This window comes from Aulonocara sp. 'chitande type north' Nkhata Bay, linkage group LG2, assembly GCF_057382095.1.
Source record: "Aulonocara sp. 'chitande type north' Nkhata Bay isolate Kocher_YH1m ecotype deep benthic linkage group LG2, A_spYH_male_GT1.1, whole genome shotgun sequence".
NCBI lineage: Eukaryota > Metazoa > Chordata > Actinopteri > Cichliformes > Cichlidae > Aulonocara > Aulonocara sp. 'chitande type north' Nkhata Bay.
Window position 1 is genome coordinate 19,660,809 of NC_141345.1, and position 27,895 is coordinate 19,688,703.

At 44.3% G+C, this 27,895-nt stretch overlaps 1 protein-coding gene across 3 annotated transcripts in view; it reads right to left on the reverse strand.

The window, feature by feature from the left end:
- tenm2a (teneurin transmembrane protein 2a) overlaps positions 1–27,895 on the reverse strand; it is a 229,967-nt gene that overhangs the window by 151,817 nt on the left and 50,255 nt on the right. For all 3 annotated transcript variants that reach the window (XM_086307866.1, XM_086307882.1, XM_086307871.1), the window contains exon 2: positions 15,667–16,019. In XM_086307866.1, the coding sequence (XP_086163992.1) occupies positions 15,667–15,892 (226 nt within the window). In that variant the 5' untranslated portion in view covers positions 15,893–16,019. The remainder of the gene's footprint in view (positions 1–15,666; positions 16,020–27,895) is intronic.

A 27,895-nucleotide genomic window follows, 5' to 3' on the forward strand; every position in this document is an offset into this window, starting at 1 on the left:
GGTAGTAAAGAGTGTTTTCTTACTTTTAACATAGCCTTAGCCGGCTACCCTTCTCACCTGTAGCTGTCGTCACTTGTTTATAGGAGGAAGTGATACGGAGCAGAAGGTTGGAGAGAAGGAGTCCGCTGGATTAAGCCCTCGGAGGAGAAACACACTCAGATAATCACTTGGGAGACTCACCTGCACACCACTGGGAATTTGGAGATGATCACCGTTGGATTTTTGTACTTCGCTTTGTGACTGTTTTGAGCACTGTAAATAAACGCACTGTTTGCTTCGCATCCAGAGCTCCGCGACTGAGTCTGTATTTCCCCCATTACCCGTGACAGAACAATCCAGCCAGCTATGGACTCAGCGGACTCAACCCCCGTCCAGCGCGAGCTCGCGCTTCAAGCTGAACGGTTGGAGCGGCATGAACAGATGCTGCAGCATGTTGCCAAGGAGCAGTCCGCGCTACTACAGGTGGTATCTGAACTGAAAGGTATGTTGCTTGCTACACCTAGGGCACCCATTCAACCACCAGAGCCCAGTACACCACCACAACCACCAGTGGAGCTTCTAAATATAGCGGCGGCCTGTCCCCTTCCCCCATCTCCGCCTCCGCCTCAGCGAGAACACACGTTCCCTATACCTGAAAAATTCAGTGGAGAGTTGGACAAGAGCCGGGGGTTTTTGGCTCAATGCTCTCTGATTTTTAGGCAGCAGACTCGAGCTTATGCCTCTGATATTGCCAAGATCACCCTCATGGTGGAGCTCATGACTGGACGAGCGCTACTCTGGGCTCAAGCAGTCCTGAGCGCCCAATCCTCCATCTCATATAGTGATTTTTTGAGCAAATTTCGGTGTGTGTTTGACAAAGGCTCTAACCCTGACAGTGCTGCTCATCGCATGTTTACTTTAAAGCAGGGCCGGCGAAGCGTGGCAGACTTCTCCGTGGACTTTTGGATCCTGGCCGAGGAGACGGGTTGGGAGGAAAAGGCGCTCCGAGGAGCATTCCTAAACAGCTTAAACGAGAATGTCAAACGTGAGTTGGCCACTAAAGAGCTTCCTAAATCGTTAAGTGCCCTGGTTAACATGTGTATCAGTCTAGACGACCATATGCGGGAGTTTGGCAGGCGGACTGGAGATGGGCGACGGTCAGTAGGGGTCGTAGGAGTTTCGACTGGACTCCCCTCTCTCGAGTGGAGAGAGGAGGGAACGGACTCACCTGCTGACGAGGAGCAACCCATGCAGCTCGGACGGACTAAATTCACCCGGAGCAGAAGACAACTGGTGGGTGAGTGTTTTGTGTGCGGGAAGAAGGGGCATTTCGCGGACTCCTGTCCCTCACGGCTAAAAGACTCAGCCCGTCAGTAAAGGTGGGGATACTGACGGGTGCGCCGGTGAATACATTCCTCCACCTCAGCTGCCCTGCTAAATTATGGTTTCTTTCCCGCACCCATTCTTGTGATGCACTAATAGACTCAGGAGCTGAACAAAGTTTTTTGGATGAGGCCTTGGCCCACAAGATGGGTTTGCCTGTTGTTTCTCTCCCGGAAACACTCCAGGTGTCAGCGCTTAATGGTAGGCCTTTAGCCGCTGTCACTCACCGCACTCAAGAAATCACACTCACTCTCTCCGGCAACCACACTGAACAGATGTTCCTGTTTCTCTTCAAGGCACCTGACACACCCTTAGTTTTGGGATTCCCCTGGCTCCAGCGACACAATCCACAGATTGATTGGGCCAAGGGATGTATCGTAGGGTGGAGCACCCGTTGCCATGAGCAGTGTTTACGCTCTGCTGTGCCGGGTTGCATGTCAGACGATCTTGCGGGGCCGCCCTCTTGCCTCGACTTGTCAACCGTGCCAGCCGAATATCATGATCTAGGTCGAGTCTTTAGCAAAGACGGGGCCCAATCGCTGCCCCCCCATCGTCCGTACGACTGCGGGATTGATTTGCTCTCAGGCGCCCCCTTGCCCACTAGCCGACTCTACAGTATCTCGAAACCTGAGCGCGAGTCTATGGAGCGCTACATCACAGACTCCCTGGCAGCAGGCATCATCCGTCCCTCCACCTCTCCCTTGGGTGCAGGCTTCTTTTTTGTTAAAAAGAAAGATGCGTCCCTACGCCCCTGCATTGACTATCGGAGACTGAACAAGATCACTATCAAAAACAAATATCCTCTACCTCTGCTCACCTCAGCTTTTGAACTCCTTCAAGGAGCCACCCATTTCACCAAACTTGATCTCCGCAATGCTTATCACCTGGTCCGCATCCGCGAGGGGGACGAGTGGAAGACGGCCTTCAACACCCATCTGGGCCACTTCGAGTACCTGGTAATGCCGTTCGGACTCACTAACGCCCCTGCCATTTTCCAAGCCCTGGTAAATGACGTCCTACAAGATTTTTTAAACCACTTCGTGTTCGTCTACCTTGATGACATTCTGATTTTCTCCAGGTCCGGAGCTGAGCATGTTAAGCATGTGAGACTGGTGTTGCACCGCCTGCTGGAGAATCGGCTGTTTTGTAAAGCGGAGAAATGTGAGTTTCATGCCTCAACTGTCTCTTTTCTGGGTTTCATCATTGAACAGGGCCGGTTGCGAGCAGACCCGGCTAAGGTCAAAGCTGTGTTGGAGTGGCCTGTGCCCGGCACTCGGAAGAAGTTGCAAAGTTTTCTGGGATTCAGCAACTTCTACAGACGCTTCATCCGGGACTTCGGTAAGGTGGCATTGCCTCTTACCCAACTCACGTCGCCCAAACAGCCGTACCAGTGGTCTCCAGCGGCTCAGCAAGCATTCGACCGTCTCAAGAGCTTGTTTGCCTCGGCCCCCATCCTGGCCCAGGCTGACCTCGCCCTGCCGTTTGTGGTGGAGGTGGACGCTTCTGATTCTGGAGTTGGGGCGGTTCTCTCTCAGCGCAAGGCAGGTAAATTACACCCCTGTGCCTTTTTCTCCCGTCGGCTCACTCAGGCTGAAAGGAATTATGACGTGGGCGACCGGGAGCTTCTTGCCATCAAGTTGGCGCTGGAGGAGTGGCGGCACTGGTTGGAGGGGAGCGAACATCCTGTTATCGTGTGGACGGACCACAAGAACCTCGCCTACCTCCAAGCGGCTAAGCGCCTGAATGCCCGACAGGCCAGGTGGGCACTGTTTTTTGCACGGTTTAACCTAACCATCACCTACAGGCCCGGGTCCCGGAATACGAAGCCAGACGCCTTGTCGCGCCAGTTCACGCCAGACACGGACCCTGAGGAGAAGGAGAAACCCATTCTGCCAGCCTCATGCATCGTGGGGACCCTCACCTGGGAGATAGAAAGGGTGGTCCAAGATGCTCAGCGACAAGAACCCGACCCCGGCACCGGTCCAGCAGGTAGATTGTACGTTCCCTCAGCGGTCAGGGGTAAGGTCATCCACTGGGCACACACCGCACGGTTTACCTGCCATCCGGGCAGGAACCGAACTGTCACCTTCTTACAAAGGCTGTTTTGGTGGCCCTCTCTCTCTCAGGACGTCCGGGAGTATGTGGCCGCATGTCCTGTGTGCGCCCGAAATAAGACGTCCAACTCCCCTCCATCGGGACTCCTCAGACCACTGCCTGTCCCCAGCCGGCCGTGGTCGCACGTCGCTCTGGACTTCATCACTGGCCTCCCTCCGTCCTCTGGTAAAACTGTTATACTCACCATCGTTGACCGTTTTTCTAAGGCTGCCCATTTTGTTGCCCTTACCAAACTTCCCACCGCTCTAGAGACTGCCCAGCTCTTGACCCAACATGTTTTCCGCCTTCACGGCATTCCTCTGGACATTGTTTCTGACCGTGGGCCCCAGTTCACCTCGCGGGTATGGAAGATGTTTTGTACCGAGCTGGGGGTCCAGGTCAGCCTGTCCTCTGGGTTCCACCCGCAGACTAATGGGCAGACTGAGCGAGCGAACCAGGAGCTGGAGGCCATGCTGCGCTGCGTCGTTTCCTCCAACCAGTCGTCATGGAGTGAGCAGTTGGTGTGGGCCGAATACGCCCATAACTCTAGCACGTCGGCCGCTACGGGTGTCTCTCCCTTCGAGGCGTCCCTGGGGTATCAACCCCCGCTCCTCTGCATCACGGAGGGAGAGGTGGCCGTGCCTTCCGTGCAACATCACATGAGGCGCTGTCGACGGATCTGGCGGGCAACTCGAGCGGCACTGCTGCGTACGAGCGCTCAAAACAAGAGACTGGCTGACCGCCGCCGCGTCCCTACACCGGCCTATCGGGTGGGCCAGCAGGTGTGGCTTTCCTCTAAGAACATCACTCTGCGGACTGAGTCCAAGAAGCTGGCTCCCCGGTTCCTTGGACCCTTTTCTGTGCAAGCCATCCTGAATCCAGTGACTGTCCGACTGGCCCTCCCGTGCAACATGAAGGTACACGACGTGTTTCATGTTTCTCAAATTAGGCCGGTCCGGACCAGCCCGTTGTGCCCGCCTCCCGGGCCCCCGCCACCCGCCCTGGATATCGCTGGCGCTCCGGCGTATTCCATTACTCGCATAATGGATGCCAGGCGCCGCGGTAGGGGCTTCCAGTTTTTGGTGGATTGGGCGGGGTACGGTCCGGAAGAGCGTTCCTGGGTGCCGCGGTCTGCGGTTCTCGACCACGCTATGGTGAGAGAGTTCCGCCGTCGGCACCCTGACAAGTTTCGTGGGTCGCCCGGGGGCTCCCGTTAGAGGGGGGGTACTGTCATGGTCGGACGGTCCTTCCCGGAGCGACCTGTCTGTGTGTGTATGTGTGTGCTTCTCTCTCTCTCCTCCTCCACCCAGTGGCTGACACACCTGCACCTAATTTGCCATCCAGCTGTCACTGATCATCCTCGTTGTGGACTGAGGTACTTAACTATGTGTCTGGATGGCAGTCGACGCTGGATTGTACTGGAGGCTCGGTAGTAAAGAGTGTTTTCTTACTTTTAACATAGCCTTAGCCGGCTACCCTTCTCACCTGTAGCTGTCGTCACTTGTTTATAGGAGGAAGTGATACGGAGCAGAAGGTTGGAGAGAAGGAGTCCGCTGGATTAAGCCCTCGGAGGAGAAACACACTCAGATAATCACTTGGGAGACTCACCTGCACACCACTGGGAATTTGGAGATGATCACCGTTGGATTTTTGTACTTCGCTTTGTGACTGTTTTGAGCACTGTAAATAAACGCACTGTTTGCTTCGCATCCAGAGCTCCGCGACTGAGTCTGTATTTCCCCCATTACCCGTGACATCAGCAGTGTAAAAGAGACTTAGCAGTAGAATAGGGCCAGGCATAAAAAGCTTTATACATTTTCTACATCACTAAATGAATACATGCAAATTCCAGCGACAATGTGAAGCACAGTTTGCGCTGTTGTAACTTTACAGCTGGGCTTTATTCGGTCGAGTTACCAAGGCGTGGCTTAACAAATTGCATATATGAATTGCGCCCTTTCAGCAGATGATCTATATCACGCTTACTGGAATCAGTTTAAAATGTGGCACTTCAAGCTGATTTTAAGCTCAAACTCTGAATATTACCTTCTCTAGACTAATTATGGGTTCAGCATAAGTTAACATGGTCAGGTTAAAAAGAGACACCTTCATGCCACTGTGGATGACTGAGAATTACACAGTCATGCTTCATGACACTGAAAACTCTAATTTTACGCTCAACATACACTGTAGTTCCAGAAGTATTCCTTCACCCATCCAAATCATTGAAGTTCTGTGTTTCAATCACTATAAAATCAAGCACATAGACGTGCAGACAGCTTTTACAAACATTTGTGAAAGAATGGGTCCCTCTCAGCAGCTTGGCGAATTCCTCTGTGGTACTGTGATTGGATGCCACCTATGCAACAAGTCCAGTTGTGAAATTTTCTCTCTACTGAATATTCACACAGTCAACTGTTCATGTTATTATAACAAAGTGGAAGCAACTGGAAAAGACACTAACTCAGCCACAAAGTGGTAGGCCACAGAAAAACACATAGCGGGGTCAGCAGACGCCGAGGCACACACTGCACAGAGGTCACCAACTTCCGGCAGAGTCAGTTGCTACAGATGTCCAAATTGCATGTGGCCTTCAAGATTAGCTCAAGAACAACGCGTAGAGAGCTTTATGGAATGGGTTTCCATGACAGAGCACCTAAATCCAACCCTTACATCAAGCACAATGAAAAGCTTTGGATGCTGTGGTGTAAAGCATGCCGCCGTTGGACTCTAGAGCCGTGAAGATGTATTCTTTGGAGCAACAAATCATGCTTCTCCATCTGGGAATCCAATGGACGAGTCTGGGTTTAAATAGATTGCTGGGGGCTCAGGAGGTAGAGCAGCTCATCTATTATCTCTATCAGAAGGCTGGTCGTTCAATTCCTGGCCGGTCTAGTCTGCATGCCTTGGGCAAGATACTGAACCCCTAGTTGCTCTCAATACATTCATTCAAATATGAATGTTATGATGATAGAAAGCTCTTAAATCTAGAATGTGTGTGTGAATGGTTGACTGAGACATGTTGATGTAAGTCCTTCGAGTGCTCAAGTAGAGTACAAAAGCACGATTTAAGAATTGATCCATTAATCTTGAGCAAGTGTGATACCATGATAGGATTCCACCGGTTCATCTGTTGTTACTTAGGCTTCTTTTCTGAAACTTATAATTCCCAAGATTTTTATGCATTGTAATCCCATGACATATGGGAAGCCTACCTCTACATGCTGCAAAATCAGCTGCAAACCCAATCTTTGCACAGCCCTCCTCACCCACCTTTCTGTTACTTGGGCAAGGACAGGGGGAACGTCAAAACATATATGGACATGTATAATGTAAGAAATGTGGCCTATATCTTTGCACGCAAAACACATTTAAATTCTGTCGCGGGGGAACGTGTTTAATTACAGCCTAGGAAGCAACTGACTCCACTGAGAGCGAGCGAGAAAAAAACACTTGATAACAGTGACATTTACAATCTGCCTCATTTATCAAAAGCTGCCAAAGCAGAGTCAAAGAGGGTCATTACATAGTAAACATAGATTAACTCAACTCTCACAAAACCCACACAAAATTGTCTGATAAATGATTTTTATTCTAAGAAAATTGCAAATGTCAGCATGCATTTCCCTGGACTCTGTCAATTAATAGTGTTGTTTGTTACCCAATATTTGTGTGTGCCCGTGTGTCTGCGAATAAAAGCCTGCGCCGGTGCTAAATAGCTGCCACAATCAGCATGCATTTCCCCAGCCTCTCCCTGTTATTTGTCTCATTTGTTACCCTGTGTTTTCATGTGCTGTGCATGCACCTGTGTGAACATCATTCCTAATAGCGAAGCACTTTTACTTTTATAGCACGGGGGAGGATTTGACAAAACTAAGCCGAGGTGCATTTTGGTTTTGTGTAGATGATGTCGAAGAGTGAATTCCAAGGGCACATCGGGTTCTGACAGGCCCGCACTTACTCCCAAAACAACTCATAATCCCTTTCAATCTTTCACAAACACGGTTTATGTGCACAAATTCGTAATGCGGGGAAAATAACTAAATTAAGTGTTTAAACCAGATCCCTTTAATATATACGCAAGTCTGTGTGCCAAATGCTGGACCAGATGCTACTTTGAGTTGTAAACCCCTTTAAAGACATCCTTGCATGTTTAGGGGCCACATATACAAACCCAGATGAGCAGTTTCCTGTCTAAAAGAGCGAATGTGGGGATGGGGTGAGTGGGGCGCATTGAGGATCGGAGGAGTGGAGTGGAGTCGGCCCCAGGATATTCTTCAGCAACTCTGCTGCTCTATTGCTGCAGCTACGGGATGCTTTTGAGTGTCAGCAGCTGGCAGAGGCACAGAATGCCAGGGAGAAGACAAAGATAAAGAGGGATCGGAAGAAGAGGGGAGGGATTGTATTTAATCTCACCGCCATTTATTTTTAATAGCATGCAGCTGCTTTGTTCTCTCTTTGATCATCAGCAGTACAGGTTGACAGTAACTCGGTGGAATGCACGAACACACAGACAAGCATGTGTGCATGAATATACACAAAGAAGAATACAAAACTTGCATTCTCTATTTTGCTTTACTTTAATTTTGTGGAAATTCGTACTTGTTTACACTATTTTTTTTTACTCTTCTGTGTCCCCGGTGCAGAACAGCTATGCTATTGGTCCACGAAGGGACCACAAACAAATGGGCATTCCTTCTGAGAGGCATGGTGCCACCGACTGCTGCAAGTGATAAGCACCACTAAGTAAGGAATATGTGGTAGGTACAATCTGCTACCCTAATTCAAATCACCACTGTGTAAGAGTCACAGCCAAGAAGAAGACAAAGGAGTAAAGCATCATAAATGAGAACACCGACTGGCTTCCTACTGGGGATCACAGTTGAAAGTTGTTGGAAGCCTTGCTTTAAGGACTAGAGGCACCTCTACTTGTAATCACACATCAGATGGAAGAGACAAATATATTGCTTCTTCAACCGTGTACCCACGGGATGTTTATCTGAAAGGGAAATGCTACTACTGTGCAGCTAAACATGTTCACAAGCCACTGAGGGTGCTATAAACTAGTTTGTCACTGTAGAGGGAACTTCTTAAAGTTGAATTAGTATTTAGGGCGTGAACATGGCAAGTAGGAAAATGAAAAAAATATATAATTTGGGTCCAAATGTGGATCTGCAACAAATCGTTGGGGGCTGAGTTCCAACAGCAATGCCCATCATGAGTTTGACACTGCTAAAATCGGTGGACAGCTCACTCTGAATGGAAAGAGGCCTTTAGGGGATGTTTGTGTGGCCGAGTAAATACACACCTAAGCCGAGGAGCGATTTGAAATAGTCACACTTTCATCACGTAAGACTTTACACAGGTTCCTTTGATCTTTTCATGGAGGATTCTGCAAACACAGTCACACAGAAGGATGCTCTCTCCAGAGGGTTAGGATGAGTCCCTGAATCCTGCTGAAGAGGACATATTATGAGAGGTTGCTGCTGCTGCTTTTCTCACAGATATTTGGAAGTCTCCCCAAAGAATGGAGAGGACAGAGAAAACAAAAGAAGCCTCTCTAGCATAAAGCTTCTTCCCAGCCACCTCACAGTGGGTTTTCCTTGCCATTCGGTCTTGAATACAGACAGCGGAGGTAATCGTGCCAGGATACGAGTGGCAGAGTTTGGCCAGAGTTTTTGGACAAGGCATTCCTTGGCCACTGTAGTGATTTGTCAAATCAAAGTCAATGGAGAAAAGGGAATGCAAAATGAGGGGAAAATGGCCACACAGGATATATAGTGCAGCTCTTCAGATTTCAGTGGCCTCATTCTGGTAATATAGGCACACGCGTGCACATTTGACCATATCTCTGAAAACGAGAGGCCAGACCTATAGAACCCACATAGCTGGCAAAGCCTGTGTGCAGTCTAAAATGAAGTCACACCCCATGAGCTTGGTCTCAAATCCATAGAGGGGGCCTGAACATAACACAAAGGTGTGATATGACCACTAAAGCAACAATACAGGGCCAGCAAGGGTGAAAGAAATGGGGAGAAAGTGAATGTGAGTGAAAGAGCAGACATGAAAGGTGTGACAGAAAAGCAAAGAAGGACATCAAAGAAAGTGAGAGACAGAAAGAGAGAGCAACAGATACACAATTGAGAAGGGACAGTAGATGATGTTGAGTGTTGTCCAGGCAGTGAGGTAGATAGGTGGGTGGTGGATTCTCTCTGTGACACTGATTTCAAGCCCTGGGGGTAAAACAGCAGAGGAGAATGTAGAAGGGCCCATTTAGATCCATCTGAAAGGAAAGGCCACAGCTTCTAGAGACTGCAGTGGCTGTGCTAATGCCTGCTGTCTCGAGGTGGACCTGCAGGGATGACACACCCCTGGGATGCGCTAAATAGGAGCCGCGGAAAGGACTTGGAGAGAGACAAAGAGATGTACTATGAGTTGAAAGATCAGAGAGACAGTGAGGTGAATACAACAAAGAGAAAGTGCAGTAGGAGAGTATGGGGAAGTGTGCCTCTGCACATCGCTCAGAGTGATGTTTTACACTTTTGTCATATTTTTATATCTGTCGTGGGTTCAATTTGGAAGCGATTCAAACTGCTAACAAACCAGCTGAAAAAAACAAGACAGGGAAATGAAACTTGTCACAGTTTTATGTATAAAATAAATCCAGCCAATGCGTCTCTCGTATTCGGCTTTTATGGGAGTCAGATTTGCGCCTTATTGGGATCACTCGTGTTTTCAAATGCATGGCTTTGTGGTGTTAAATAGTGAACACTTGTAATGAGCTTTCCAGGCTGCTGCATGTTATGTTGAGAAAAAGACTGTGTTATTTGGCTGTGCTTATCCAAGCAGACTAGGTAATAAGTGTGTAATGGGGAAACAGTGGAGTTGATATCCAATGAAAGTGGGGGGTCTGTTGGAAGACACAACTGAGCCCGCTTTATCAGGATCTCCAAAGAGCCATTTCAGACAGCTAGTTTTCAAACACTAGAAATAAACTGAAATGAAAAAGGGCTGCACAAATCTGCAGTATGTTTGGACTGACATAGGATCAAAAAACCCCAGAAAAAAATCAAGGATTTCAGCCACATGCAGGAACATATTGCACAATTCATCTTTCAACCAGATAAACAGACCAAATTCCTAAATGCTTCATTCAGCCGCCCATGAATGAACGTTAGCTGACTGACTACCTCTTAGCAAGGCAGAGGTCATTTTGTTCTGTTGCTATTTCAAATGAATGATACCTTGCAAGTCACATGAGGTGATAATCTCTCAATATCGTTGAGTTATTTCTTTAATTATAGGAAACAGCAGTCAGTGAACACAACTCAACATGCTGTATAGTTCAAACATTAATGTGAAATGCAGAAAGCAGATGAACTTTTGTGATAAATTTTTCATTTGATATGTATGCAGATGTATCTTATACTACGTCTGTGAAGGTTCTTAGTCATCCAGGTCATCGTAGTCAAAGGAGATTGCAAAGAAAAGCGTCTGGACTTCTTTAAGTTACTTGAAGACGTTTCACCTCTCATCCGAGAAGCTTCTTCAGTTCTAAGGTCAAATGGTGGGGAGTCCCAGATTTAAACCTAGTGGGAGTATCCCCCCGCAGAGGGACAAAAGTACCCCCTGATGATCCTCTAATCGCCTGAGCCAAGGTGTGAAACTGGGTGTGGGTCCCAATCAGCCAGAGTTTCGGGTGAGCTCATTGTGAAACCTGGCCCCACCTTATCATGCGATAAGGTCAGATGGCCCAGGATGTGAGTAGGCGTTAAGGCGTCTGGGGAGTCCATAGTGGACCACAGACCTCATCACAGCCACAGACCAAACAGCCACTTCACAAGTGCATGGCACAACATAGAAGAGCCACCTCCACAGGATAAGACTTTGCATGCCACCTGCATCTTAAGGACAAAGGTCACTCTTTCGAGGATGCCAATGTTCACATTTTGGACAGAGAGGACAGATGGTTTGAAAGAGGAGTGAAAGAAGCCATCTATGTCCACTGTGAGCGACCATCTTTGAACAGAGGCGGTGGTTTACGACACCAACTGTCTGCCATCTATAATCCAGTTTTGAGATCCCTCCCCAGACGCCTTAATGCCCACTCACATCCTGGGCCATCTGACCTCAGGAATTCGCATGATAAGGTGGGGCCAGGTTTCACAATGAGCTCACCCGAAACTCTGGCTGATTGGGACCCACACCCAGTTTCACACCTCGGCTCAGGCGATTAGAGGATCATCAGGGGGTCCTTTTGTCCCTCTGTGGGGGGAAACTCCCACTAGGTTTAAATCTGGGACTCCCCACCATTTGACCTTAGAACTGTAGAAGCTTCTCGGATGAGAGGTGAAACGTCTTCAAGTAACTTAAAGAAGTCCAGACGCTTTTCTTTGCAAGCTCCTTTGACTATCTTATACTACCTTTAAAAAATTTATACTACAAAATCCAGAGAAAAATCTCATCGTTGCTGATTTCCAAAGCACACTGCAAATATGCTTCCAAAACCAGATGCTGTTTTTAGTTTAATTTACAGCGCTGAGCAAAAGTCATGAACTGCTCCGGAAAATCTTTCAAGTTTTTTGAACTTTTTTATTTGGACACGTCATCTGATCAATCTAATGCTTGGCCTAAGATGACTCCGCTATTATAAATATGCTAAAGGTATGCTAAATTACACGAGAACTGAAAACCAGTGACAACAGGTCTCATGGAATGATGCATCTGAATGAGAAATTTATTCTTCAAATTATTCTCAATGTGTACAGAGCAGGTCAGGAGATCCATTATGGTTTGAGGCTGCATTCAAGCCTCAAGTGTTCAGGATCTTGTCAAAACTGATAAAATTACGAAAGAAGAAAAGTACCATCAGATATCGATCCACCATGCAGTAGCATCTGGAAAGCCTCTGATTGGTGATGGCTTTATTTTTCAGCATGGCCAAGATCCCAAACACACTGCCAATTGAGTATAAGCATGTCTGGCTAGAAAAACACCCAGTGGAACACTAACAGTCATGGACTGACCTCCCCAGACCCCAGACCTCATTATTGAACATTATCAATATTATTGAAGCAGTAAGGGATCATCATGAGAGGGATTGGCACAAAAGGCAGCTAAAATCCAAATCCATTCATGAATACTTCTTACAAAAACTACAAGAAATCTTGCCTGAGAAAGTTCAGGCTATGTTGAAGAAGAAAGGTGGTTATACCAAATACAGACTTCAAAGCTTCTTATAATTGTGAAAACTCTGTTTTTTCCATATATACAGTATTTCCATGTATTCATTTACATGTAAAGGAACAAGACAGTAAAAACCAGTATTTGATTATTAGTTATTCTACAAGACAATATAAACTGAGTCTGCATTTACCTTTAAACTACTGGTATATATTCAAAAAACTTGCACATCACATATCACATGCACATCTGAGCTCAGTGGGTGCCCTATTCCCACCTGTGCTCGACTCAAGCTTTGCTTTCTTACACATGACTCTAATGACAGCTGTAAGGGTGAGTCAATATGCATTAGCACACGACAGAACTGCAAATTGGTTTGTGTTACACAGAACCATTAAAGCAAAAATAAAAATGTGAGAAAATCTTTAGATGACCTCAGAACGTCTTGACAACACAAAATAGAAAAATGCCAGGATGGCTTACCTACTCGATCACAGCTGATCGTATTTTTCGTGTGATTTTATCAGCTATTAATCAATAATACTACAAATCAGTTTCAGATATCAAACTGTTCCTCCTTGGGTTTATTTAGGTTTTTTTCTTTTTAGAAAATCAATAGAACAAAAAGTCAATATTCTGAGTCTACCAGCTACTATCTGTAAGGAAAATAAAGTATCTCGCTTCTTTCTATCTTACCGCTAAAGTACTTGATAACGACAAAATATGAACACATTGTTTCCATCCCTCGTTATCTCACATACTAGTTATAAAAATATCTAGTTGGAGGATCATGGAAACTCTGTCTGCTGCTTCTTTCGCTCTATCTTTCTCACACTCAACTCCTTCTCTTTCCCCATCCTTCCAGCACCATGCCTCCTCCCGTAGTGTCACAGTCCATATGGTGCTGCAACACTGTTGGTCTCCTGTGGCCACACTTCCCACGATGCATCTGCGGCTCTGGGCTTTCGAGGGAGCCGATAGGCTGAGAGGACTTTGGTATCGACCAGCTATTGCCTGGTGTGAGGTCAGCTCAGTGCAGCATTGGAGTGTGTCCGAATCTACACACACCACTGCTTCCAGTCTTTCATCCATTCTGCCAATCAATCCTCCATTTTCTGCTGTTACCTTTGCCTCAGAAGAAGTATGTTCTTCTATTGTATTCCTTTCTTCCAAAACCTTTCTCCCCTGTGAGTGTGCCATTGCACATTTTCTTCTTTAAACTACTGCCCGATTGATCCATTTCTCAAATTTCTTGAGACCACATGCAGTTAGAAGCTGTTACACCTTTTCTTTAAAGCTTTAATGACGATATTCTATTTGCAAAAAACCACCAAGGATTCTTCAACATACTATACACATTTATTTATGCATTTGTTTGACGGAGGTGGGGGGGATTTTGTTTTTTATCTATCGTAGGCATTGTAGTGTTGTATTACTCTGAGCTGGCTTCCTCCTCTGTCTGTGTCCATGCAGAGAAAACAGAGCTTAGTAGAGATCAATCCCATTGAGTCTGACTCCTTTCACTAGCCAAGGATCAATACTGCCTGTTTCATGTCCCCCTGCAATACACGTACACACGCACACACAAATCCACACATACACATACACACACAGTTTAAAGACATGGGCTACGAAGGCTGACCCACCCCTTTAAAAATGACCTATCGGCCTATCGGCTAGCTTGCTCACTGGGGGATACAGAAGTTCATTATGACAGCCTTGCCAGTGTTAAAGGTCTGCTTTGGTCCTCCTCCGCAAAGTGCAGGATCTGATTACATTAACAGCTTGCTAACAGAAGCAAAAAACGCATAGTGGCTAAAAGTAACGTACAGCTGGAAGCCTTTTTCACATGCAACAACGTGGCCGTTCACAATGTGATAGAATTTTTTTTTTACGTAATGCTGGATCACAGAAAAGGAGTGGAAAGGCTTTTGAAATCTATGACTGCGCTAGGTTCACCCACCTGTGCTGGACAGAACAATACTGGAGTTACGCAGGCATCAGAAATAATTGTTCAGATTTTGACAGGGAAATGTTACCCCCAAGAGCTTTGAGTTTCGCTTTTTAATCTCAATTAGTAGTCGTCATCTCCTATTACCCTGGATGCATATTGCCTGCAAAAAAAACCCAAACTCTCTTTTATGCTTAATACAAAGCTGGATTTTATGCAGGTAAATTATGCATAATGCAAATTGTTATTCCAAAAAATCATATGACACTTTGGGAAATGTGTTATTGCTCTTTTGCTGAATGAATCTGAACCTTTGCTTCATTGCCCTAAAATATTTAAGGCAACGAAGGTACAAATAGAAAAACAAAGAGATGCTATATCACAGAAATGTCAAACTCATTTTACATCATGGGCTACATACGACTTTGATGTTAAGTAGGTCGGACCAGTGACTATTATAAATGTGTAAAATTACAGAAAAAGTTCTGTTAGTTCATCATTCCTTGCCTACTGAACTACCAGAACTGCAATAAAATATACATTTTTAATAAATTCACAGACAATGCCCCTTTTAGTAGAAAGTAGAAAAACAAGAACTTTTCTGTCATTTAATCTGTTACTTGATTACTTTAGTGTAGTATGAATGGCAATTGAGGAGGGTCCTTTATTGAGTGGAAAAGCTGTAAACCAGTGCGCCTGATTGGAGTCTTTGTGAGGCCGATTCTGGTCCCTGGCCTTATGTTTGACAGCCCTGCTATAGCTGTTTATTGTGTTGCATTTGCTCAGTGTATATGCAATGTGCAAAAATAAGACATAATTCAATACACCTTCTTAGCCAACAGCATGTTATTTTTATATCATTATTTTTATCTGAATACATAAATAAGCCTCTTAGGTCTCGTTAGGTGGATTTCTAACCTTTGGGCAAATAAGCAAAAAAGCAAATAAGTGTGTTTCCCAAAACAGATGTCCTTTGAGGTCATAAAGGTACATGATTTTCTCAGTAATGTCTTGAGTCCAGCATAGAGTGGGTGCATAAATATATATATGTACAGGGGATTTTAGGGCAAACTGACCTTGCCTAGAATACTCATCAGCTTCATGGTGAACCAGGTCCGTCACACACCCGCCGTAGTGCAGCCTCTGCTCATGGTCGAAGGCCTTGAGCGTTTCACTCGAGCTGTAGGACTTCTGGGTAGGCACACGACACTCATCGGCGTCCAGGGAGGAGGTGTTATACTGGGAGTCTTTGGAGCAGCGGCCCCTGGTCAGTGAGCGATTTCTGCGGTCCTTCAGATCCATGCTGATGTTGTGTGTGGGGGGGTTGAATGCAGCGAGAAGAAGACAGAGTAGACGGAGGAGAAGGCAGTGACGGGAGAGGAAGGGCTCTCCTAAGGGCCTCCCTAATGTCAGTCTCCACTTCAGTCACCTGGAAAACAGAGACAGGAAGAGGAAGAGATGGAGAGATGGGAAAAGACAGAGACAGGTCTAAAATTAATGGATGCACTGCTGTGACTCACTCTCGCCTCGCACTCCCAGCAGAATATACAGACAAAGTAAGACAGGAGCAAACAGCATGAGTGGACATGAGTAGCCAGGCAAATATAAAACACATTAGAGTATTGATGCAGGATAAGTAAGGCTATTGTAGGTACCATTAGGATTTCCACAGATTAACTTGTTAATTTGTGTGATTAAGGTGAACTAAAAAGGAAAGAGTCACACCGCTCCTCCAGTCACTTACTGCAACTGTAACTTGATAGCAGGGCAATAAAACCCCCAAGTCCCCATTGTTTCTCTTCCTTTCTACTTTTACTCTCTGACCCCTCTCATGTCTTTGATGGTTCTCTTTTAATTAGTAACAGCAGCCACAACACAAAGTCTTCCAGCAAACTTTACCGAGCAAGCAACAAGAGCAACAAGGCAAGTTCTCAACTCCGCAAGGAAAACAAACCGCTTTTTCTTCAACCCGTACACACACACACACACACACACACACACACACACACACACACACACACACACACACACACACACACACACACACACACGAAACCACAACTCTTCTGAGCCTGGCTCATCATAACCAGACCAAGGGAGCACTGCCAGCTCGTGGAGCTGCGCACCAAGGACTTTCCTTCTCTTTCATGCACTAGTAATTTCCCATACACAGGTATCCCAGTGAAATTGTGCACAGCTAAGCTTTGCTTTTATTAATGTACATAAACTGGTTTTGTTCACTGAGATGTATTATTATGTATCCTACAGTCAAAGCTCGCATTTCAGATTTTGTTTTGTTTTCATCTAAAACATGTGTTCACGTGGTGCACATTGAACATACGGAGGCATATCACATAATCTTCCTGGTGCATGCTCGCCCTCCCTCACATACACAAAGCTCCCTTTTAGTTCTTTAGGTGGGTACATTTAGTAAAACTGTATATTACCTTTATAAATACACACTAATTCCTTTATTACTGCACAGGAGTGAATGCTGCCAACCTCTGCTATTAAAAACTCCCAAGTCCTTAAATATATAGTTTATTGCACTTTAGGAAAGCGATGAATCAGACGATATAAATTTCCAGTCTTTTTTATTAAACTTAAATATTAACTGAATGAAAAAATGTGCAATCCATCACTAAAGAGAATTATTTGGTGCAGATGTTTTCCTTCAGTCTAAGGTGGCTCCTCTAATTTGCTTCCCTTCCTTTTTTCAGAGCATCCCTGTTGCGCTTACGCTTTGCAGGGCGAAACAGAGCTGTTAGCACTGTGGTCCACAGAGACAGTCAGCCATTGACCGCGCTGATGAAAAATGGTCAGACGGCATTTAAATCTATTAGAACAGAGAGGGACTCAAATGCGGTCATCCTAAACCAATGCTGGCGGAGGTATGCACACAACGAAAGTGGACAAGTGCAGGTGCATTATCGAGACTAAAAAGAAATAATAATAAAAGAAGATGCAAAAGGCAAGAAAGAAAGAAAGAAAAGCAACAGGAAGGATGGAAGAAGAGGAGAAATGACTTGAGGGCATTGCTAGTCTCTCCCTCATTATCAGAGTGGGAATGAATCCGGCTCCCTTAGAGGCTTTGAGGGATAATCAAACACACCCAAACACAGATACACGCAAACAGAACATCGCTAACACACATATTCAGTCCAGCGATACCTGAGACAACAGAGTCTCCTAAACTTGACATAAACTGTAAAACAGCCTGTAAGGCAACTAAACATTTGTATTATGACACTGCGTCTATGATACGATAATGACGCTAATAAAGCTTGATGCAAGTTTTGCAGCCTTGTGGAATGCATTACGCTGGCGTCCAAGGATCAAAGTACAATGATATGACAACAACCAAACAGCCAGCTGTAATTGACAGGCACCCTTCCTCCAGCTATAGCTACTATGGGATATTTATGGTAATGAACCCATGGTTCCATTACTTGAGGCTGAAAAAAGTCCGATCCACCCACAGAATTACAGCGTTGCATTGCATTTGCACCAAAAATACTGTTCAGTCTTAATAGTTTTTATCAATATGAGAGCAGACAAGGGCATCTCTAAAGGACAGGCATCATTTCTTTTTTGAATATGTGATGTAATTAATTACATGCAGGAGCAGAGGAAGAATTAGAAGAGAGAGGAGAAGGAGAGACAAGTATACAGAATGTGAGTCAATCTATTCAATGAGGGCTCATTTTAAAATGCTTAGAAGGTAGTATTGAAAAGTGCCCTGCTATGTCCATTGATTAACAGTAGGTATTAAGTCTCATAAAGAGCTCATTATGCTTGGGCATCCATCACACAGGCTATTAGGAGTTCGACCTTAATGTGTTTGTACCTTGAATGGAGGGCGAGGAAATAGAGAGCGATACTGGCTCAGAAAATGTGGGGACATTCAGACTGGGGTTAAAGAAATAATGGCCCAACGAGTCTCCGTGTGGAGCTGTGGGTGTGCACAGGTGGGTGACAAATTAAAGGAAAAAACAAAACCAGAAAGTACCCCATTGATCTTTACAGTGAAGAGCTCTTGTGTATGCTCCTGGGCATTCTGCTGGAATGGTTTAGGTCTACTTGACAGACGTGTGACCACAAACGAATACAGCGGTACTCTGTGCGATCAGATTTATCCCACCCCTTCACATTTCTATCCTCACGGGAGTGGTCTCTTCCAGGGTGACAATGCCACCATCTATAGGGCATGACGGGTCACTGAATGGTTTGAAATGTATAAAATGGATGTGAATCATATGCCATGGCCTTTGCAGTCGCACAGCTCTAAACTTGATCGAGTATGGTAGATTCCGGACTGACAGCTCTGTCCGCTGCCATCGTTAAAAACGTCAAATGAGGGAATATCTGTGGTGTACTGTAGAGTTTCTGAGCCAGTGCAATGGCACATTAATGCTGGTCTACCAGCATATACTGAGCCAAAAATATAGGCAAAAGTTGGTCACTTTACATCAGATGAAAACTTGGATGTCAAATCGGCTGAGAAAACAGAATTACACTAATGATGCAGACTGTACTGTCTGTACAGTTGAGCTTCACTGTACAGAATAAACTGCGAATATGAACACTCATCTGTCGTAAGTGGAAAATTTCCCTTTAGTCATCCAAAGGTCTAAGCTTTAGGCGTGAGCCTTACACACTGAGTTGTGATGTCATAAACTGGATTTTGTGATTTTACTTTTTAATGGAAAAAAATAGTAGAAGCAGAAGAGAAGACACACAATAGCGGGCTGATGGATAGACTGGAGGAAGCTAAGGGAAACAACCTTGAGATCTGGAACACATTATCAATCACATCCCATCCAGCCAGGTGTTTCCTCAAGGTCACTGAAGCACATACAGGCAAACTTTTCTTAGTTAATTACTCCAGCGACAATAGTCCAACCCCCCAGATCGTCACAACGAGGCAGATCATCTCATTTATCAGAAGTACAATGACTTACTGTCATTCTGACTGTTCGCATACCACAACTCCATGGTACGCTAGCACGTATGTGCATGCATATTTAAGTGCAGACACCCACACAGACTCAGCAGACAGACAAACACACGCATAAATGCAAAACTATAGAAAGACGTGCGCGAGCCTGCAAAACAGCCGCGTCTCCTTGACAGGCAAGAAAGCGTGGTTAGATGAAGGAGAAAAGAGACATGCATGCAACCGTGAAGTGACCATGAAATCCAGGCAGAATGAGAAATGTAATTGGAAGATGACAGGGAGGGCGGGGAATTCATTTTGGAAATTACAGAGGTGAAGTTTGGTGCAGATAATGGCCTTTTCTCTGCAAATAACAGCTTTGAAGGGGGAAAAAAAGAAATATGGAGCGCACAATGTAAATCCACTGTAACTAGAAATCACACCCAGTTAATAGGATGTTAATGACATCAGTGGATTAGCAAGTATCAAACAAGACGGTTTTGTGTTCAACCTTAACAACCTCCTAAAGAACAAAAACCAAATATCAAGGAAAGCAAAGTAACAGACAATGAAGATTCAGTTCTTATGGATCAAAATGAGGCTTCATTTTCTTCACCTGGCACAATCGATACACAAGTGACATATTAAGTCGTGAACAAATCCCAATTCTCCCTTCCTGTTTTCTCGCAAACTATTCTATCAAACTAGCAGAATATGGGGGTGGGAGGTTAAAGTGAATAAGACCTACTAATCAGTGGGCAAATTGGTGCATTTGTGCCTTGAAATTGCCACAGGTATTGTTCCATCGTGACACAAATCTGCCTCAGGAAACCATTACCGAGATATCCAGCTCTGGGAACATGCTGGATACATTTGACCGGACTCAGACCTCAATCCTTTGCTCTGTTTTCTGATGATTACAGGTAGACTGGCACGATCGCCGAAAACAATTAGCTGCAAATCTTCCATCCAGCCACTGCTCACATTTATCATACAAATAAGCACGGAGGCGATGTGTGAGCGCTAGTATAGATGCTGTTTAGGGCCATCACACTGTGGGAGGCTTCCTGACCAGATGACTCCTACTGCAGCCAACCAGGAGGTTACAAATAGGGCATGTTCACTCTGCTGACTTCTTCTTACAAGACACCAGAAATAGCTGTTGTTGTTCTTAGCTCTAAGAGTTGTGCACTTGCATTATTGAGAATATTATAAGTCTCAATAATTGTTCATATCAGAAAATACAGAAAAGTACATGTCCTATTTTTGTTTTGTTAGATGAGATGCTTAAACGGGTTTTCAAGAAATAGAACACTAAAGTAGTGCTACATTATAATATTACCTGTAACTTACACTTCTATATAGTATGTTGAACCTGTTAAATGTATTTACAGCTGTTTTATCCATAGTAAAACTTCATTTACTCCATTTCTCGTTTAACTAAAACCATGTAATTACATCACATCCAATTTTATGCATGAGGATTTGATTCTGTTATATAGCTTTTCTTTTGTTCTGTGAAGGTTTAATATTTTTATGCTTCTTTAAAGCATCAAACATAAGAATAATTATTACTGTTTTTTGTTACTCCTTCAATGTACTTTTTAATCTTTTATATCCTATAAGCATCTCATCTGATCTTATCTAGTCTTATCTTTATTTTAGCTTCTTATCATTGCATTAGAGGAGCCTGTAACACAGCCATTACCTGGCTCATTTAATTCAATTGTAACCACACCAAAAGCAGCAATCAGCCAACAAGACTGGCAGCTAAAAGCCTGATAAAACACAGCATGGAGCCTTTCCATCAGAAAATTTATCCACTCTTCCAGCACTCTTTGTCAACAGGAGATGAAGTTGTTCATTTGGTGTCTTTTTCTTTCCCCGTCTCTCTCTCCCTCTCATGATCTCTTTCTCTCTCTATCGCTCGCTCTTGTGTTTTTTTGTGGGGGATTTTTTGTGGGTTTTTAAAAATTTGAATGGAATTTGTATAGCAAAAGATGGCCTATTGAAAACCTGGCCCTGTTATCACAAAAGACAAAATTGTGGCTATAAAGCGTTTGGCTTCAATTTTCTGCTGTTTTTGTGCCGCTGCTCAAATTAAGTTGTTTACGCAGTTTGTTCACAAAGACAAAGAGAGGAAGACACGGAGTGACTGAGAAAAAACAAAAGAGGAGGCAAGAAGAGAGCTGAGTACAGAGAGGTTGTGAGAGAATAAAGACGGAAAACAAATCCTTGAATGAAACTCATACTCAATTATACATCGCCACAAAGCCTCTGTGCATCTTGACTTCAGGAGTGAACATCCAAGTCAAAGTCCAAATATGCTTTAAATGGAAATACTATATGCACAGTTCATCAAAGCATTCAATTACATGTTCAGATTTAAAAGCAGCGTGTACTTGACATCCGATGTGTAGGTGTAAATCCTTATTATCCTAACATATAATTTTTCTTTTCACTGTAAAATCTTTTCTTTTCTGTGCTGAATACAAGTAAAGGTGAATCATAGTAATTAGTTTTTAGAATGTGTAGTAATAAAAAAAAAAAATCACTTAATTTCTTATTTTATATATCAGAATTCGAGTTTCATTTACAGATAACAAGTTAATGTTGTAAAAATAAACGCGTGTTTCTGTGTCAAAGGCTAATAGGAGCTTCAGCAGATAAATATTCCTGTATTTATACAATTTTATCAGTGCACTGCGACCTCCATTATTCGTCGTACAACTCACACTCAAGCGCTCCGTCTATGAGCTCTGCACTGCGCCCCGACGGAGAGGCTCCTCACCACGAACAGCCATTAATCATGTCTTCGATCTCGGGTGGCTTTGAATATTCACACAAAAAGGTGTGTAGACTCACACGTACAGTATACACACAAGGCAAACGGATGGACGCATGCTTGGATGGCTCCAGTTCAACTGGAAACTACAACTCCATTTTGGATCCAAGGTGCTTTGCGAGCCAGCAGCTGAGGGGTGCAGGACAGGAAACATCTCATCCCTCGCTCTCTCTCTTCCACAAACCTCGCATCATTACCTCCAACACCTCTTTGAGCCAAATAGGTAAAAATCACTTGCTTATTATGAGTGATCAGTCGTTGTATTCACTGGTTCTGTCATTATTTGTTTGTGTTGTTGACAAACCACACAAACTTAGTGAAAAAGAAAATTGCTTCCATTGTAGAAAATTGCAACACAGATGCAAAAAATACAATAATAATAAATAAGATATTGACACTGAAATGCCAACACAGTCTCATTGCAGTTCAAAAGCACAACGTATTCGGTTTGTTCAAGGGCAAGAATTTTTTTTCTCTTTTTAATTTTATTTACTAACAACAAACAAAAAAGGTATTGCTGCTAAAATACCAAGACGTTGCACGTCTTATGGCAGTTCAAAACATAGTGACCAAATTTTAGCTGTTCATCAGCATTAATGGAGGTGAATTATACTCAAGTGCTTTCAGTTTTAAAGAGCAGCGTTAGTTAGTGGCATCATAGGATTTTCATCTACAGAGACAACTCTTTAATAACTACATAGCTTGGCAGACTGTCAGTCTGTTGACTAGCCGGTACTGAATTCCAGTTAGCCAGACTAGTTAAGGAAGTGAACACTTGTTTGCTAGCGTTAGCAGGCTAACACATTGATCTATCACCCTTCAGTATATCTTTCTTCAAAATAAAATGCTACTGCTTCATCTACCTCCACGCTGGTCAAGTAAGGTACATGACATGACTGTTATATCCAGATCTTCAGATCGTTTTAGGCTTAAGCGCTATTAGCTATTTCACCTGGTACTTTGCTAAGCTAATGGCTTAGCTGCAGCGCACGCTACAAGCCTTTCAGTTCACTTGTTTAGCACACAAAGGTTTGTTTCTGAGTTCGCTTAAAGGGCAATCTTGGAAAAAAAACTTTCTGCTGAAACACATTTTCTTCAAAGCATTGCTGATTTTCACACACAAGAAAATAAATTACATTTTAAGAATAATATCAGGTTGGAGATGCATGAAGCTGTCAGATTTACATGATAATTGTAATGGTACCCGTGTTTGATTACTGTGTACATTCTGGGTTTAACTACTTTACAATGCAGCATCTGAGTGCAGTGATGTGCGGCAAACTTCCATATTTCAGATTTTGAAACAATCATTAGCAAGTGTACACATAATGAGTCTGTAGTAGAGTTTACAAATTAGGCTGCCTTTCATCTGCACTGCTATGCAACAATAAGGTCACCTAGAAAAATAAAGCAAGATATATTCTCCGTAATTGAGCCTAGTTCTATCGTGTTTCATGTCCCTGCAAGCTGATTTTCATACTGTACTGAAATAGAAAGGAAAGCAAGAACACATTCATTTATCTCCAGTAGTACAGGCTTTGGAAAATGCTAATCAGAAATGCAGACAGACAAGATGGAATTCTTAGTGAGCTAATAGTTGTGTTAGGCTTTCAAGCCAATGCAGAGCCTTGTTCTGTGCCTAGTTTGTGCTCTGCTGAGTATTGGGTTTGAGTGAGGCAACATCCCCTTTGATCAGCCAGTATTTATGAAGTATTGTTGGGATTGTACATGGGTACAGGATAAGATTTAGGCCTACCAACCCCAGAGTCTGCATATGTGACTCACAGTTGCTGGGAGGAGGAAAGGTCCCATCCACCTTCCATTTTCTCGCTCTCTCCTCTCATTTGCCAGGATGGAAAACAAATGAGGAAGGATGTGAGGAGGTGGTGGGTGGATGGGGGGGCATCCATCCCTCTCTCTTTCTTGCACTTGGTGCCTGTGTAATCTCCACACTGGGCTGCAGAGTGCCACAGAGCCTCTGTTTATTAGACTAATCCTTAAATCCACATTCTGCAGGCCTCGCAAACGCCTCGCAAAGCTCTAATCTGACTCAAAACAAAGGGATTAGGAACGACAAGGTCCCTCTCTCTGTCTCTCCATGTCTGCCAGAGCGGGCTCGGGGTGGCGCACACATGTGCTGAGAAACACACAAGAACTGTTGCATACTCTTGCCTGTCACGCCCATATTTGCTAAAGACTGATTGGCACATGCAAACCCTCATGCACACGCGCGCACACACGCACACACACACATGCTTCCTGTGAACACAAGCTGGCTGTGACAAGACAGCCAGTTAGAGCCAAGGTGCAAACAAACTGGGTAATTACACATAGCTCAAAAACTCATGGGAGAAATGACGGACAAGATGAGAATGAGCTGTGGGAATGGGACGCGGCGACAGCAGGGAGGATATACTTGGCTAACTAAACAAACCAGGCTTATATTATAGACTTACACTGTTACGAAAACAAATGAGAAAAGGTTTTTTTTATGTGTGTGGATTGTTTTTTTACTCACAAGCATCAAATGCCAGAGGTCCACCTTGGGTGTACTGGCTTGTTTTAGTATACACACAGCATAGAGCCAACAAATCAATATTTGTTGAGTATTTATCTGTATTAAAGGGCCTTTACACCCAAACAGTGCAACAAGTCAGAACCTGCTACAAATTTACATTGCACTTCAGTCTCTCCACGAAACCTATTTGCTAGCTAGAATTTGCTCTCCAAGTCTCTTTGTGTTTTTCACACAATTCCATCCCGTTTCCCCTCAATATGGCAAATGAATAATGCAAAAAAAAAAAAAAAAGTCACTGCTTAAATTGTGTTCACCCAGCTGTTAATCCTAATTTTACACTATAATCTTAATAACTGAAGTTCCATTTTGGAAATGCAACATGTAATAATTCTGACAAGTGGGCTCGGTTTATTTTCTGGTTCATCTCTTCACGGGGAAACTTTTAAAAAAAAACGTTTCTTTCAATGAGATATAAAAACCAAGCAAGCACAAATACAGGCAAATGGTGCCAGTATGTGGGCACGCTGACATATTGCTAACATTACTGGAAAGATTTACTCAAAGTTGTAGAGCCTGAATGATGTCTACATTTACAAAGACAGTTTAACTTGGTCTTTTCACAGTTACAGTGGGGCAAAAAAGTATTTAGTCAGCCACCGATTGTGCAAGTTCCCCCACCTAAAATGATGACAGAGGTCAGTAATTTGCACCAGAGGTACACTTCAACTGTGAGAGACAGAATGTGAAAAAAAAAATCCATGAATTCACATGATAGGATTTGTAAAGAATTTATTCGTAAATCAGGGTGAAAAATAAGTATTTGGTCAATAACAAAAATACAACTCAATACTTTGTAACATAACCTTTGTTGGCAATAACAGAGGTCAAACGTTTACTATAGGTCTTTACCAGGTTTGCACACACAGTAGCTGGTATTTTGGCCCATTCCTCCATGCAGATCTTCTCAAGAGCAGTGATGTTTTGGGGCTGTCGCTGAGCAACACGGACTTTCAACTCCCGCCACAGATTTTCTATGGGGTTGAGGTCTGGAGACTGGCTAGGCCACTCCAGGACTTTCAAATGCTTCTTACGGAGCAACTCCTTTGTTGCCCGGGCGGTGTGTTTTGGATCATTGTCATGTTGGAAGACCCAGCCTCGTTTCATCTTCAAAGTTCTCACTGATGGAAGGAGGTTTTGGCTCAAAATCTCACGATACATGGCCCCATTCATTCTGTCCTTAACACGGATCAGTCGTCCTGTCCCCTTGGCAGAAAAACAGCCCCATAGCATGATGTTTCCACCCCCATGCTTCACAGTAGGTATGGTGTTCTTGGGATGCAACTCAGTATTCTTCTTCCTCCAAACACGACGAGTTGAGTTTATACCAAAAAGTTCTACTTTGGTTTCATCTGACCACATGACATTCTCCCAATCCTCTGCTGTATCATCCATGTGCTCTCTGGCAAACTTCAGACGGGCCTGGACATGCACTGGCTTCAGCAGCGGAACACGTCTGGCACTGCGGGATTTGATTCCCTGCCGTTGTAGTGTGTTACTGATGGTGACCTTTGCTACTTTGGTCCCAGCTCTCTGCAGGTCATTCACCAGGTCCCCCCGTGTGGTTCTGGGATCTTTGCTCACCGTTCTCATGATCATTTTGACCCCACGGGATGAGATCTTGCGTGGAGCCCCAGATCGAGGGAGATTATCAGTGGTCTTGTATGTCTTCCATTTTCTGATGATTGCTCCCACAGTTGATTTTTTTCACACCTAGCTGCTTGCCTATTGTAGATTCACTCTTCCCAGTCTGGTGCAGGTCTACAATACTTTTCCTGGTGTCCTTCGAAAGCTCTTTGGTCTTGGCCATGGCGGAGTTTGGAGTCTGACTGTTTGAGGCTGTGGACAGGTGTCTTTTATACAGATGATGAGTTCAAACAGGTGCCATTCATACAGGTAACGAGTGGGGGACAGAAAAGCTTCTTACAGAAGACGTTACAGGTCTGTGAGCGCCAGAGATTTTCCTTGTTTGAGGTGACCAAATACTTATTTTCCACCCTGATTTACGAATAAATTCTTTACAAATCCTACCATGTGAATTCATGGATTTTTTTTTCACATTCTGTCTCTCACAGTTGAAGTGTACCTCTGGTGCAAATTACTGACCTCTGTCATCATTTTAAGTGGGGGAACTTGCACAATCGGTGGCTGACTAAATACTTTTTTGCCCCACTGTATTTACCTCTCTTTAGTGTTAGTGTGAATCCTCTGCAACAGGGATTGTTGCCACAGCTTCTGCCACACAATCTGCCATTGTGTGATCATCAGCTGATAAGGATCCAACCCAACACCTGCCAGCCAAACTAAATTTGAGCAGACCTATTCCTCCACAGGCATCCAGTGTGCGGACATCCTCTCAAAATCTCCTAATTCTAGATTTTTCAAGTTGGAAAGTGGTGCTATATTTTTAAAAAAAGAAACTTCAGTGTATTTTGGAGTACCATCCATCTCGGCATCTTTGCAGTGATATGAGGGCTGGATATTTCCAGCCACTTTACAGTAGTGTCTTATTTTGAGGTTATGGTGCACATCCACGCTGGGCTGCGCGTCTGACAATAGTGTTATAATGCAGGTGAAGGTCATGTGAGATATAGAAAGCTTGGCAATCTGCAGATGGATAATGTCAGCAGTTGGGTCACAGAGCTACGCTACCCCGTTCTTTTATTCATTGAGGGAATTCCTGCTCATCCTCATTCAGCAGAATCACACCCTTGGTAGTGTGTGGGGCTTTTTTTTTCACCTGTGCCCTAGGAACTAGCTGCAGCACGGAGAGTGAGGGCAAACTTCGCTGCGGCACTGCCACTGAGTTATTAAAACAATCGAGTGCTGACAAGCCCTGCATTCTGTCGCAGAGGGAGAGGGCTAGGGCTTAATAACTCAGTGTCACGCCTTGACATTCTTACCATCTGTCTGGGTAAAATATTCAAATGTGCAATAAATGTCACTGGG